The sequence below is a fragment of the Saccostrea cucullata genome, unplaced genomic scaffold (genome assembly GCF_032062105.1).
Source record: "Saccostrea cucullata isolate Sc308-1 unplaced genomic scaffold, CSIRO_AGI_Scuc_v1 ctg354, whole genome shotgun sequence".
In the NCBI taxonomy this organism is placed as follows: Eukaryota; Metazoa; Mollusca; class Bivalvia; order Ostreida; family Ostreidae; genus Saccostrea; species Saccostrea cuccullata.
Window position 1 is genome coordinate 370633 of NW_026940030.1, and position 14625 is coordinate 385257.

Here is a 14625-nt window from a genome sequence, read left to right on the forward strand (position 1 = left end):
CATAAGGAGAATCAGAAGCAGGTCTAGCAGGTTATAAAATTTATTTTTTTAACCACATAAAGTTCTAACATGAAATGGATTTCAGTTCATTCCCAAGGAACCCTTTCCTGTCCCCTCCAAAACTCCACGTGCTTTACTTCATATCTTAGGTTTATTTCTCTGTCCTTTACCTTCATTTTAAAAGATATCGGAGCTTGGAAGTGAAGACTTTAGTCTTTTCAGAAACTTCCGGTTCAATCCTGAGACAAACAATATACTTCATTATTAAAGATTCAAACCAAAAATCGGTTACATAATTTTGCGCCCGAACGATAGATCCGAGGCGTATATTGTTTTGTCCTGTCTGTCTGTTTGCTAGCTGCAGATCTGTAGCATTATGGTTTATATATTTGTCTTTGACCATAACGCTACAGATCCCGTAATGCAAAAAAGATGCAATTTACGGCGCAATATTTTTTGCGCACTTCTGGTGAGAATTTCTCCACTTTCCAGCATCGGTCAATGAACTACCTTTCAACCTCTAATTCTATACACATTATTTAACTATTATCTGTATATTTTATCCATCTCCCAACCCTTTATAGTCGTCTCAACAAGACTAGTGATAAGTTCGCTGGATTATTTGTAAGATTGCTGAAAGTTCACTTCAAGCGAGTTTATACCCTCCGTATACTGTAATCGGTATGTCCGTCCGTCTGTACGTCCATCCATCCGTTTGTTACGCTTTGGGGTACCCATTTCTTATCCTCAACTCCTTTCATACCACTGTATGAAATTTGATGAAACTTTCACAGAATCTTTATTACATATTTATGATATTGCCATTGTGCATCTTCTATTTTACTTTCTGATCGGACACATATTTTAGGTTTTCCAGAGCAAAACATGGACACTGCCATTTTTTTTTTCAATAATATTGAAGGGTACCGATCTCTTATCCGCAACTCCTCCTATACCACTGCATAAAATTTAATGATACTTTCACTGATTCTTTAGTACATAATGCAATTGTGCACCTCTTATTCTACTTCTTGATCTGACACTTATATTTAGTAAAGTCTCTGACACAGAGCCCTCTCCTGACATTATATACTATAAAGAAAGAAATTTTATCTCCCAAACGTTTTAAGAGCGGAGATGATGCAAATAATATCGGAATTCAGGTATTAAATATCCCCTTTAGGTCAGTACTGTTTTACCTTATTTGATTACCTTGACTGTGTATGTATTCAAATGTTTCAATAATCATGATAATCTGTACTTTCGTTTTGATTTTATAGGAAAAGCACAGGTAAGAAAAAGTTTAAAATATACAGATGTTTCGTTTTGTGACCAGACTAAACAATACCAAAAGAAAAATATTATACCGTAACATTATTGAGAAAAAAATTATTTTCCACTCTACTTAAACAATTGAGAATTAATGTAATGGATTTAATGAGTCTCTAATTGTGATACTGCCTTCACGCTCACATTTGTTATATTTGGATAAAATGATAAATATGATCGTCCCCTTTCTTGGGTTGGGTCAACTCAGGTATACATATGTAAACACATGCTCTATCTGACAATTTTTTTTGACAGAATGGCGGAAACTGATTATGATAGTTATTCTGTGGTAGCATCTATAGACATTGACACAACTCGTTCAAGCTATGCATTTGGATTTACATATAACTTAAAGAAGGACCAGTCAGATATTTATATCCCGTCATGGCGTCAACATGGCACGATGTCTAACATGACATCTACAACAGTCTTGTTAAACAAAAAGAGAGAATTTGTGGACTTTGGTTATGAAGCAGAGGATCGGTATGAAAGACTTGCTGAAGAAGAAAAGAAGGAGGACTATTATTATTTCCATAGATTTAAAATGTTACTTAATGACAAGATCAGGACAACAGTGAGTATTCCGGGGTAGAAAGTCAAAAGTAACAAGAATAGATAAGGGTTACCCCATATCCAAAGATATTCGACTTTTAGATTTAATATGTTTAACAGTGTTTAATGACATTTATAAAAATAAAACTGCACTGTCCAGTTATAGAACTTGTGTAAATTTCGTGAGTCCGTAGCATTACGGTCACCCAATATCCTAACCATGCTAACAAACAGTACACATACCTATGTCCGCAAGACCAGTTAGCCTTGGTCTATACACACGTGCGATTGAGTTGTCAAACGGACTCCCGCAAACAGAGAAGTTACGATGGCAGACAGAACTTTTTTTCATAATTAGATCACATGAATACAAATTTTGATTCATAAAAATTAAACGACAGTCAGTTTAGAAATCCCCGGCCAGTTCGGGTTTTGTTACACATTTTACAGGTACTCTCCCGATGTGTAGTTTGTCTACACATGTGCAGGAATCTGCTCAGGGATTGAAAATTCCGTCATTTAATATACTACACACACAGAATGATTATTTTTTCTCTTAGATGAAACTATATGATAATTAACGAACAATTAAGATGATTTTACTACAGTTGTTGATATTAGTATAATCAATTCATCAGTGAAAAAATATCAACCGAAGAATGACCTATATATTCTCTGTTATCAAACATGTTAAAAAAAAAGCTGAGGAGGGAGCGAGCGTAGGAATATTAACATTTTTTATTTTCATTTAGGGGGGAAAGTGATCTTTGGAGGAAAAATTAACATTAATTTTGGTTTCTTTTACGTATGACATACACAACATTATTCTTATCATGAACAATTATGTTGTATCTACTTATTAATGATGGAACTATTTTCGTCGGAACAATTTGTGTGAGTCGCCGCTGAATACAGTAATATATCTTGCACTAATAGTATGCATTGATCGAATATATTAATCAAAGTACTGAAAGTACTGGGAAGCGCTAAGTATATTAATTTGAAATTTATCAGAAATATTTGAATTTAAAATGCCCTGTTGTATTGAATTTTAAGCGATATTTTGACAGTGGGATAGCGCTAGGTCGAGCACAGTTGTCAAAAAGTATGTGAGTCCCGATTTTGTGAACCCCGTTGGGATATGAAATCCAACATAATATCATGCCTTTTTTTCAAGCATTATACATTATCTTCTTATGTCAAAAGATCAATCAATCTCATTTACAGTTCTGTACACGAAATTGCAAGAAAATATTTTTCCGTGTAAAATTATTTTTTTCTCCATCGCCTTGTAGGAATCTATAACAGGTCGTATTTGCGTATAAATTGCAATTTATTGGAAGAGAGATGTTAATCGAGTTTTCCGATGAAATGTAAACTCTAAATGTACATGTAGCTATACTTTTGCAGGAAAATGTATACATTGCATTTGAAAAAAAATGTGAACACTTGAAAATGTCGCTAAAATTCCTCTCATTTACGTGCAACTGAAAGATAAAATCTTCTGGTGATCATATTTAATAACAAATTCATTCTGCGTTTACAAGTTTTTCAAATAGAAAATTGACATCATATTTGTAACAACGTCATATGACAAAACTCTATGTAAATTAAATGAACATCCGTAGAATTAACACCCTTTATGTCAGAGATAATATGTAAATATACATCTTAGGATAAAGATATTATATTTATCTTTTGATGCAATCCTGTAATCTCTCATTTTCAAATGTATGATTTATAGCGTACATGTATTTGCGGTAACATTTTTGTTGAATCATACAATATGTGTCACTCATTAGTAAATGATACGTTTTTGCAGTAAATTTTTTTTACACTTTTCTTCTTTGGATTAAAAATACGCCATTTAACCCCCAAAAGTATTTTTGACTATTGTTGAAATAATTTATAGTGCTTCAATATTTTTTGCGGACGCTTGATGCTTTCCACCATTCTTTACTTGTGTATGTATGATATTCATTACCGTGCAAAACATGCTGAGAGGGAAAAACATATATACAACACTGTTGTGCTAGTTGGAATGGAATACTGAAAAAAATGATTGATCATAATATTTCTGCTATTTCAATGATTAATAATTCAAGAGTCCAAGAAAGAAAATACAGTATTAATCTCAAGTATTAATTAATCTTCATGAAGGTATACAAAATTATATTATTCTGCTTTTGTTTAGTCTTCATTAAGAATCGGTAACACAGATGAGACACATATTTACATAAACTATTTATTCGGCGTTTCCTACTTCAAGTATTACTAACACCGGTTGCATAACATTTCATCAGCCCTATTTCTGTCCATTGCTAAGAACGTTAATTTAGGGAATAACTGTTTTCTTATTTGGTATTTGCGACCGTTAATGCTGATTTAACGGTCGCAAACCGAGTTTTACGCGGAGCCGGTAAAACGGATGTTTGCGACCGTTAAATCAGCATTAACGGTCGCAAATACCAAATTAGTAGATTACTTATTCCCATTCTAATGCAATTCTTGCATTTTCTTTGTTGTTTACGTCTTATTTTGTTGAGTTTTGTTACATGAAATACGTCACGGAGCATTGTGTTTTTGCGTCGCTCTATTATGACGTCACAATGAAAAGCTTTCTGCCTCGTTAATGCTCGTTTTACTGCTTCAAACATCAGTGCTTTAGCCAATCAAAACGTGTTTTACAAAACAATTGCATTAGAATAAAGTTTTAGCATTTTTCGCCATATCCTGCACACTACACGCACAATTTTAGAGCACACTACATGTATTCCGAGAAATAAGTTTTACAATTTGAGTGGATGCGTTGAAAAAACATCCATCAATGCTCTACATATGCATGTCTGTACAACAACAAACTGTCCTTCCTTTCGAATTATGTACAACACAAGTATAGACATTAAAAAAGACCGTCCTTGAATGCATTCCAGTCTGTTACTAATTGATACTTAGATGCGAAAATCAACTTCACTGATAAATCTCAGCATGGTGCAAGATGTTAATTGAAAGGCTTGTTTTAGTTACATTGCCTAAAATAAGGATCTAGAAGAAAAAAATAATTATAGTTTATATGGATATATAGACTGTACCATATTATGTAAGTAGTACATTGTAAATCAATCTTATGTGATTTCTTTTACTGAATAACTCACTTCCAGTTTGAGATTTAAAAACTTAATCAAAATCCCATCTGAGTTTTAAATCATGTACCGGGTGCGTATTGAATATTCAATCACTATATTGCATGTAGATGTACATGATTAATAATATAGTGTTTTTTAATTAAGTATTTGCGCTAAAGGAGCAGCAATTGTAAGCTACATGGTACCAAAGTAATGTGTGCCGACATGATTTAAATGAACTACAATGTATAGAGAAGAGCATGATAAGAACTTCTCTTATCTACTAACTGTGGAACATCTTTGCCTTCTATTATTAGAAATAAACGTAACGCAGCATTTCACTAAAAATAGCAGGAAGAGAGTCAGGGATTTCCAGTTGCATATTTTTAGAATTACAAGTGGAGTTATTTATCTTGCTTATAGTGGCGCTGGAACCAGAACGGAAGTAGATTTACGCTGACAGAAAGCGCTCTGCGCTGCGCTTAGCGCTTAAAAATGAATGTTTGTTTATAGATCAATAATAACTACAGACTTGAACAATCAAAGTAAACACGATGCGTGTATTTCTGTAGCTCGCATTTTTAGAGTAAGAGTAACCTCTATCTTTCATTGCAGAGATACATATGAATTTGTTAACAAATCTCTCTCTCATTTAAATTCAAATCTGCTTTATTAAAACCTGTAGAGCTGGTTAGTAGGGACGCTTGTTTTAACTCTTTATATCTTGGTCACATCAGTTGCCCTTTCGTATTCTTTCCCCATTGGCAAATTTTCTTTCATTTACAGACACTGACATTGAGTACAACAATTCCAGACATTCATGGTAAAGAACTACCAGCAGTAGAAGTTTTCTCACATGCTATCAAATTCCTCAAAAATCATCTTTTGGGTAACATTCCTCAAAGAATATTACATGTAATTGTTAAAGAGGAATTTTGTTGGATTTTGACAATTCCTGCAATTTGGGACAATCCTGGTAAACACTTCCTCAGAGAAGCTGCAAAAATAGTGAGTAATTTCAGTAAAACTCGTTCAGTAAATTAGTACGAACACGCGATTTCACAGATTTAGCGAAGTTTGTTTGAATACCCAACTATTTTACGAATTCGTTATAAGTATATAATGAATACGGATATATAGCCGCTTAGTTTGGGTCTAAAAGATGTGTTGTAGATCGGGCAAGAGGGACTGTTGGCAAGGGAAGTGAGTGGCGTCGTTGGCCGGAATTAGTTGAGCCGTATTCCAAGGACTCTTCCCGATGACACATATAAAAAGTCCAAAGTAACGAGGAATAAGTATGGTTTCCGAATTTATTATAAAGTCTCAACGATGAAAATGACTAACATGGAACAACAAAAAACAATAACCAGTTGTATATGACCATAGCCTCCAAACTGTTAAAAGTAGAAATAGTTACACCATGATGGAGGAACGAGTCGGACGTGTGGCCGGTAGTACACCCGGCCTCCGAACTGTTTTAGTAAAATTTGACAATTGTTTTTATGGGAAAATGTACAATGAGTTAAAAATGACAGGTGTTGACAATGAGTAAAAGTGATACAGTGAACAATTAATGAAATACTTTGATGACATGGACAAAAAGAACGCCGATAATTTAAAAAATATATGTTGTTTGTAAAAGTGATTAAAATGTCCTTGGGCATAAGCACTCTGTCCCACTGGTGTCCGACAAGTGTCACTCAGTAATTGAATGAACACTTAATAATTAAAATGAGAAAGAATTGTAAAATGCAAATTTTAAAACACAATAATTTTAGAATACCAAATATCACATTAAACAAAAATTAAATATAACATTTAGAGTCAAAAATGAATTTGAAGTAAAACAGTCAATTTCATCAGGTGATAGATATATCAAAGTAGTTATTAAAAAAATTCTCATTTATTATTTTGTTCTGAAAAACACTAAAACCATACTCTGTTAGTTTTTATACTGATATTATGATGTTAACAAATGTTTCACCTTGTAATTACCAAAGGCTGAGATAGATGGTTCCAAATTAATAATTGCATACGAGTCGGAAGCTGCTTTTATGTGTTGTACACACTTACCATTGGAGGAATGTTACGACTCTGATGAACAGAAAAAAAATCTAGAAGAAGGAAGTAAACATCTTGTGCTTCATATTGGAGGTAACTTCATTTCTAAATTGTTTTCTTACAATCTTTGCCTATATCATGAAAATCTACATTTACTAGTTATTTGGACAAAAGTTTGGCCTGCTGTTCATTCAATTTTATTTAAAGTAAATTTAAAGTATAGACATCACTTTCCCAATAATACGTTAAAAACAGTCAAAAGTCTAGCTATTGCTGATATGCTCTCCCTCAATCTTCACCCCATCCCCACCTATAGCACCAGAAAAAAAATGTGCTGCATTGTTATACTTCAATAGACCAACCGAAAATCATTGTAAAATACATTTCTTTCATTTTCTTTCTCTTTTTTCTGATAGCTAAATCAGTTGACATCACTGTCCATGAGGTTAAGGCAAGAGGAAGCCTGAAACTATTAGAAAGAGCGAGCTGGGGAGACTGCGGAGAAACAAGCGTTGACACAGCTTTCAAGGAAATGCTCTGTCACATCGTGGGAGGAGAGGAAGCATTGGAAAGATATGCTAAAAGTGAACCAGGGGATTACCAATATCTCTTCGCGCATTTGAACTAAGAAAAAGGTCGATATCAGGGAGAACACATAAGGTGCGCAAAATTTACTTGAGCTTCCCATATTCTTTCATTGCACACTTTCCTGTAATTGAACTTACAAATCGATCTATTTACAGAGATAACTTAGAGTGGAGGCGCGATAAACTCGCGTTTCCTTCTAATATATTTATTGGGTTATTTGAACCATTATGTCAAGAAATCACTGATCATCTCAACGAGGTGGTTCGATTATCAAACGTCAGTGAAATTCAAACAATACATTTGGTGGGTGACTTTTCTACGTCGGTACCCTTTGAAAATGCCTTGAGAAAAACATTTCCAGATATAGATATTCTTATACCTGTCGAACCTGACCTTGCTGTACTGAGAGGCGCAGTACTTTTACACGATAAAGAATTATATACAGATGATGTTGTTGGAGTTGAAAGCAAATGTATTGAAAGTGATGATACGATCTTACTTCAAATAATCCCACAGGTACAGAAAAGTAATCAGGGGGATGGGAAAAATGCAGAATTATCAGTCTCTTTGTTCAGATCAAAAAATCAGAATTCGAGGCGTTTAGAAGAGAGCAGGTGCGATTACATGGGAAACGTTTGTGTTCCAGTGCAAGATAGCACACGCGGCAACAAGGCAGAATTCAAGGTTACAGTTGTACACGGTGGACAGGGGAAAGAGTTGACGGTGGAAGTTTCAACTTCTTCTGGATTTAAAACTGATCTGAAGTTTAGTTGTGAATGAAATATGAAAAACATAAATTTTGCTTTAAATGAACAACGATATCTTTTTAAAAAATTATGCTAAATGCTATATATGTACTAAAAGAATAGATAAGGAGATACTAGTAGTATATGTTTATATTTCAGCATATTGATACTGTTGATTATCTTATAGAAAAAGTCTACGCTCAGCTCTACACTTCAAGGAATTACTGAGTACATGTATAATATTTAAAATATGCACCTTTAAATTATTTGTACTGTTTTATTCCCTTCAGATAAACAACATATTCCCTCTTAATTTCCCTCTCATATTCTCTCTTAATTTCTATTAATTGATGGATCGTTTGACCGTGCCAATGGATACCAATAATTATTTTTCATAAAAGAAATTGTCATTTTTGAAACTATATAATTTCAGAAAGGAATTGTAATGTCTAAACTTTGGACCTGCTTATTTTTAACAAATGCACAGAAATTGCTCAATCGTCTGATTTTATTGAAAGGTCTTATCAAAGCTAATCTACATAGGAAATATGAAAGCCCTGAGATATCTCTTCTCATTCATTTTTTTAACCTAGGGCAGATTGTTGCCAGTAACCGCCAAAGCGGTATTCTTTGTTGAACAGCCTCATGCGTTCCCCGGGGCACGGAGAGGATAATTAGGTAAAGAGCGCCTGTGTGGCGCAGTGGTTGAGTGTCTGTTCTAGTTTCGCGAATTGAGGAGCTGATCGAGTGCCGAGTATAAGTATAAATCTGCAGCCCTCCACCGGCAAGTGGGTGGTGGCGTCTCCGTATGAGTGAAAAATTCTCGAGAGGGACGATAAACAAGAAACAAACCAATGTTAAAGTTTTCGTGACATACTGACAGATGGACCGATAGACGAATTGGATTTAAGGTATTCAATGTATAACGACCATATTTTCAATTTGTACCTAATAAATGAATATTTATATATTCATATATATCCGATATTTTTAATAATGGTAGCATTTTGAAAATATATGTTATCAAATTAAATGCCCAACCAAAATATTTACACAATTTTATTATATACTGTCCATTTAATTGAACCTTGAATTTTGCATTGAAATCCATGGACAGCACACGTTTTAATTTAAGATGTTGAAAAAAGTTATTTGAAATTCAAATAAATCTCTCGGTTAAAAAATATGTCTTAATTCTCTCTTTATTAAACTTTTAAATAAAATAAATTATTTACCGCACACATTTGGAGAAATTAGATTTTTTTTTATTTAATCAAGGGCAGATAACTCTTTAAAAACTTTTTACGTGCAAAATGATCGTCTCCTTACATGTTTTCAGTCTTGTGAATTTGGTTCATTATACTTTTCACGTTATCTACATGTAGCAATGCGTTTTTAACTAGTTTAGAATTATTTAAAAATGTTCAAAATCCCTTCATTATACATTGAATACCTTAATCTCCCCTTACTGCACTAAATAAATAAAAAAAATAATAGTTTAACCAAATCTCTCTCTTTCTCTCTCTCAGAACACATATTAATTATATTGTAAAAGACAATATTGAAGACTTCAAAATATTTAGAAGCATGAAATAAAAATTGTTACACAATTGTAAGAGTCACTTTTAGATATCTGAATTATTGTTGTACTTTCAAAAGTTATTGATCAAGGCTCAAGGATTGAGGTCATGGACTTTTAGTTTCAACACATAAGGTAACACACAATAGATAGGCCAAATTTTTCCTCAAATACAATTTTTCTGAAACTTTGATATTTTGGTCTAGGATACAAAATCTCTCTTTATATATGATATGAAAGAAATTTAACCACACATTTTTTCCCACATAGTCTGATATATGGCCTATCTGACCCCTGTAAGAAGATTGTGAAATCAGACATTCGACTTGAGAATGAGCCTTATTTTAGAATCGTTGGGTAAAAATCCCATTTTAATGACCTAAGTCGATGATAAATGCATGGGAATAGAGCATATTAGAGCCGCATGAAATTAGCAAAATGCCTTGATCAACCAGTTGCTGAATTACATGACAAATTGATTATGTGCTTTAAATAGCGTTCTGAGTCATTTTTGAGAATTGGTCTTAACGTCTCAATGTATATCGGGTCTGTCAAGAATGAAAACGTCTGGAAAGGGAAATCTTGGAGAGGAAGAAGACTGGTAAGATATATCAAGAGAATTATTCATAAACTGTTTTAAAATATATATAATTAATTTTAAAGCAAACTCAAAGACATGTGGTCCCCCGCTAACAATGAACACGACAATTCCTGACATTTTAAACAGAGAGATACCGGCTGTAGATATTTTTGCTCATTCCATACGCTACTTAAAAGGAAATATATTTAAAGATTTAGAACAAAGGAATTCCATTGCTACAGATAAGGATATATTTTGGGTTGTCACCGTTCCCGCAATTTCGGATAATAATGCAAAACAATTCTTGAGGAAGGCTGCAGAACAGGTAATGAATAATAAGCATTAAAAAACTTCTATGACGTCACCCATTGTTATTAGTCTACGTTTATTTTACCGATTCAACCAGCACCAGTTGGATATTCAAAATATCCAACTGGCCATCAGTTGGATATTCAAAATATCCAACTGCCTATCGGTTGGATATTTATATACCCAACTGAGGTGCATAAAACATAAAACAATGAACAAAAGAGATAAAACAATTTTAAAATGTATTTCCAATGCATATGAAAAATAAAATAATTACTCCAAATTTGCCACACTATTAGAATTTATTTCCAGTGCACATGGAATTACCGTAATAACTTCGCATTTATCACATTTATTGTGTTTCAAATGCACTTCCAATGCTCACAAAAATAACAATTCCTCCGAATTTTGCACACTTTTAGAAACGTTTCTTAAATTATGAAAGCATCACTTTTTTGACATATAAATACATTTACACCTTGAATCTTAAACTACATCACTTCTTATTGCTGAATATTATTTCAGGGTCCGTTATCAGTAAACCCCTTCAGATTATCCGAGATTCATCTCTGTTTCATTCTTTATCCCAAAAGAACTTAAACAATTGACAGCCCACCTATTTTTCGACACCATTTTAATTGCAGATCTTGATATGGAATTTTTTTTACAGCAGGTTCAGCATAACACCGCCAATCTTTTTAAATGTATCTGTTTAAGCACTATTACATGTATCGTCCGAATGGAACTCCTTAAGAATCCAACGCTTTTCCTCAACAAACAATCAATGACAAAAATCCCAACCTTTTATAAAAATTCTGTAGTTTTCTTCAGCTTTCAGGTCAAAACTATTCAAAACACTATCTGAACCTCTTTAATTTACATTGGATGAAAAAATATTCTTCGTCTGATTTCTTGACTGTTCAATACAATGAAAAGGGTTGAAATGAAATCAGCACCATGAAGTTTCATGCTCACCAGTCCATGAATAAAATGGGTGTTCGATTCAGCTATTGTCTCGTGTCACAGTTGGATATTTGAATGGGCTACATCCTATTGTATTACAGCAAGTTGGATATTTGAATGGGTAAACGTTTCTTTGGGGCCCAAAGTAGGGAATTTTAGTGTCGATAGTGAATTTTAGTGTGAGAGTGAATTTTAGTGTCGATAGTGTTGAAAAGTTTAGAGAAAACATCCCCTCCTCGGGCGTTCAGCCCTCGGAGAGAATGTTTTCTCTAAACTATTCAACACCATCTCGTTATTTATCCCTTACGTTCTATCGTTTGGGTTTATTAAACACATTTTATGAACGTGTATTTTGAAATGGGAAAAATCCTATAGTTTTTTGCTAGAAATATATTGCTATAAATCAAAGCACAATCTTGTTAACAAATCTTTTTAGTTAAACATAGTTAAACACTACATTGGAATTTCCAAAAGAAAATTCATTATGGAACCAACTTTTTTAACACAGATTATTAGTTTTTAAGAAAGCGTTTAACTACAGTTATGTTTAAACAGGATTTTAGGGTTTTATAATAAATGTTCTATAGGCAGGTATAGACAAAGACAAACTACGAATCGCACTAGAGCCAGAGGCAGCTTCCATTTGGTGCAAGCATCTACCTGTGGCAAAACTCAAAGAAAGTAATAACAGAATAGACTCTTTTCAAGTGGACAGCAAATATCTTGTTCTGGATGCAGGAGGTTCGTACTTATTAATCTAAAAAAAAAAAAGATAACCCCTTAATTAACAATTTCAATCTACATCCTCAATACAAGTCACAACACATAGCATATAATTTGATCCTTGGAATTGAAACCGAAAATATACAAATCTTCATAATATAGTACGCTACATTTCTTTGTTGAGATTCTTGTACTCGTGTCAAAGTAAAAAAAAAATCAAATGCCGCATTTTTTTATGCACTATATATTGTACAAAATGTTGGATAAGGATAAAAAAAAAATAAATGCAGTCTTTTTTTATTTATTTTCTAATCAACTGTAATTAAATCAAATGTTTCTCTGTAATATGAACGAGACTCGAATTTGAGAGAGATGAATTAGGTTAATTTTCCAAGTTTGAATATTTCACTTCGAACATTTTTTCATTCATTAAACTTTAAGTTCTTATTGTAAGGTTCTTTGTTCAAAGGTGGAACTATCGACATAACTACTCCTGAGGTCAAAGACGGAGGAAAACTGAGGGAATTGACGAGGGCCAGTGGAGGGGACTGGGGAGGGGTTAGTGTGGACAAAGCCTTCGAGGTCGTTCTAACTGAGGTTGTAGGAGAAGGCCTGATGAAGGAATTTCGCCGCACATACACGGCCGACTACTTCGAATTGTTTAGGGATTTTGAAATAAAGAAGAGGAAAAGAAACGAAAGTAAGAAGGATGAAGCGTTTGTTACATTGAAAATACCTCTTAGTTTGGTAGAACTTTGCGGAAACATGGCAGGCATGATTGCATGTACCAAATACAAAGGCAATATTGATCTAGAGTTAGATAAACTGAGAATAAACCGTGCAACTTTTGAAGACCTCTTTAGGACCACGTGCGACAGAGTGGTCGATCATGTTAAAAAACTTCTCCAATCACCAAAAGCGAAAGGCGTTGACTTTATCCTTATGGTAGGTGGGTTTTCAGAGTCACCAGTTTTGCAAGATGAAATAAAAAGTGCTTTTTGTTCCAAGTATCGGGTCATTGTTCCCCAGGAAGCCGGACTGACAGTACTCCGCGGTGCGGTGCTTTTTGGAAAAGATCCCAGTACGATCGACTGCCGAATAGCACAGAGAACGTATGGAATAGCTTCAACTCGAACATTCGATCACAAAATACACAAAGAATCAAAGAAATTTCAAGTAAATAAAGTGGACAGATGTGACGATCTATTTAGTAGACATGTAAAGAAAGACGACGAACTCATTTTGAACGTGGCCCAGGCAGAAAAATCTTATACGCCTTTGAAAGCTGACCAAGAAAGTATGCATATTTCCTTGTATAAATCAGAAGTCGATAACCCCATGTATATAGATGATCCAGGATGCACATATCTAGGAAGTTTTGATGTTCCAATGCGAGACACCACTGGCGGACTAGACAGAGAGGTCAAAGTTCGCTTGCTTTTTGGGGACACTGAAATAGAAGTGAAGTGTTTGGTTGTTAGAACTGGTAAAGAAACGTCATACCAATTTAAATTTCTTGAAGATGAACCTTAAATTGTTTTTCCTGAAGTTTAAATGACATGTTTGTTGACATTATTTATTTAACTCATGTACATTTAAAATTACTTGTACACAAAATTTTCTAGTTTGTAACTTTGTATACATTAATATTTTGGCAATTAATACACGTGAAGTACCGGTGTTGTACAGTAATATCCCCCCCCCCTGGAATTTCACCCTCAAGGGAAAATCTCAAACCAGAGCCAAATTCCTCTTCTTTCTTTTTCAGAGTAGAATCTCCCCTCGTTAAAGAGTCAATGTGAACCACAACCGCAATATTTTTGTGAAAAAAATAAGATAAGCCCTATGTCAAAACGAGAAACTAATTCTAGATGGTAAATGAGTGTTTTCGATTTAGATACTGTTCAAATGTAGTAAGAATTTTCTAAGCATATATTTTAAATCACATTGTCTCAATCAGAATAATTAGCATTTAAAAGAATTAAATCTAAAACTTCTCATCGATGTCTAAACACATCTAATGGCCTAAAGATACTTGTATGTGTTAGTAAACATATTTCAAACGTGCAG

General features: G+C 33.7%; 1 protein-coding gene across 1 annotated transcript; it reads left to right on the plus strand.

Moving 5' to 3' along the window:
• The first annotated feature begins 1585 nt into the window (after window positions 1–1585).
• On the plus strand, window positions 1586–14251 carry LOC134254594 (heat shock 70 kDa protein 12A-like). Its single transcript, XM_062737123.1, has 5 exons — window positions 1586–1903; window positions 5793–5895; window positions 10758–10885; window positions 12420–12573; window positions 13025–14251. The coding sequence occupies exons 1-5, from the start codon at window positions 1586–1588 to the stop codon at window positions 14086–14088; spliced, it is 1767 nt and encodes a 588-aa protein (XP_062593107.1). The 3' UTR covers window positions 14089–14251.
• The last annotated feature ends 374 nt before the right edge of the window (window positions 14252–14625 follow it).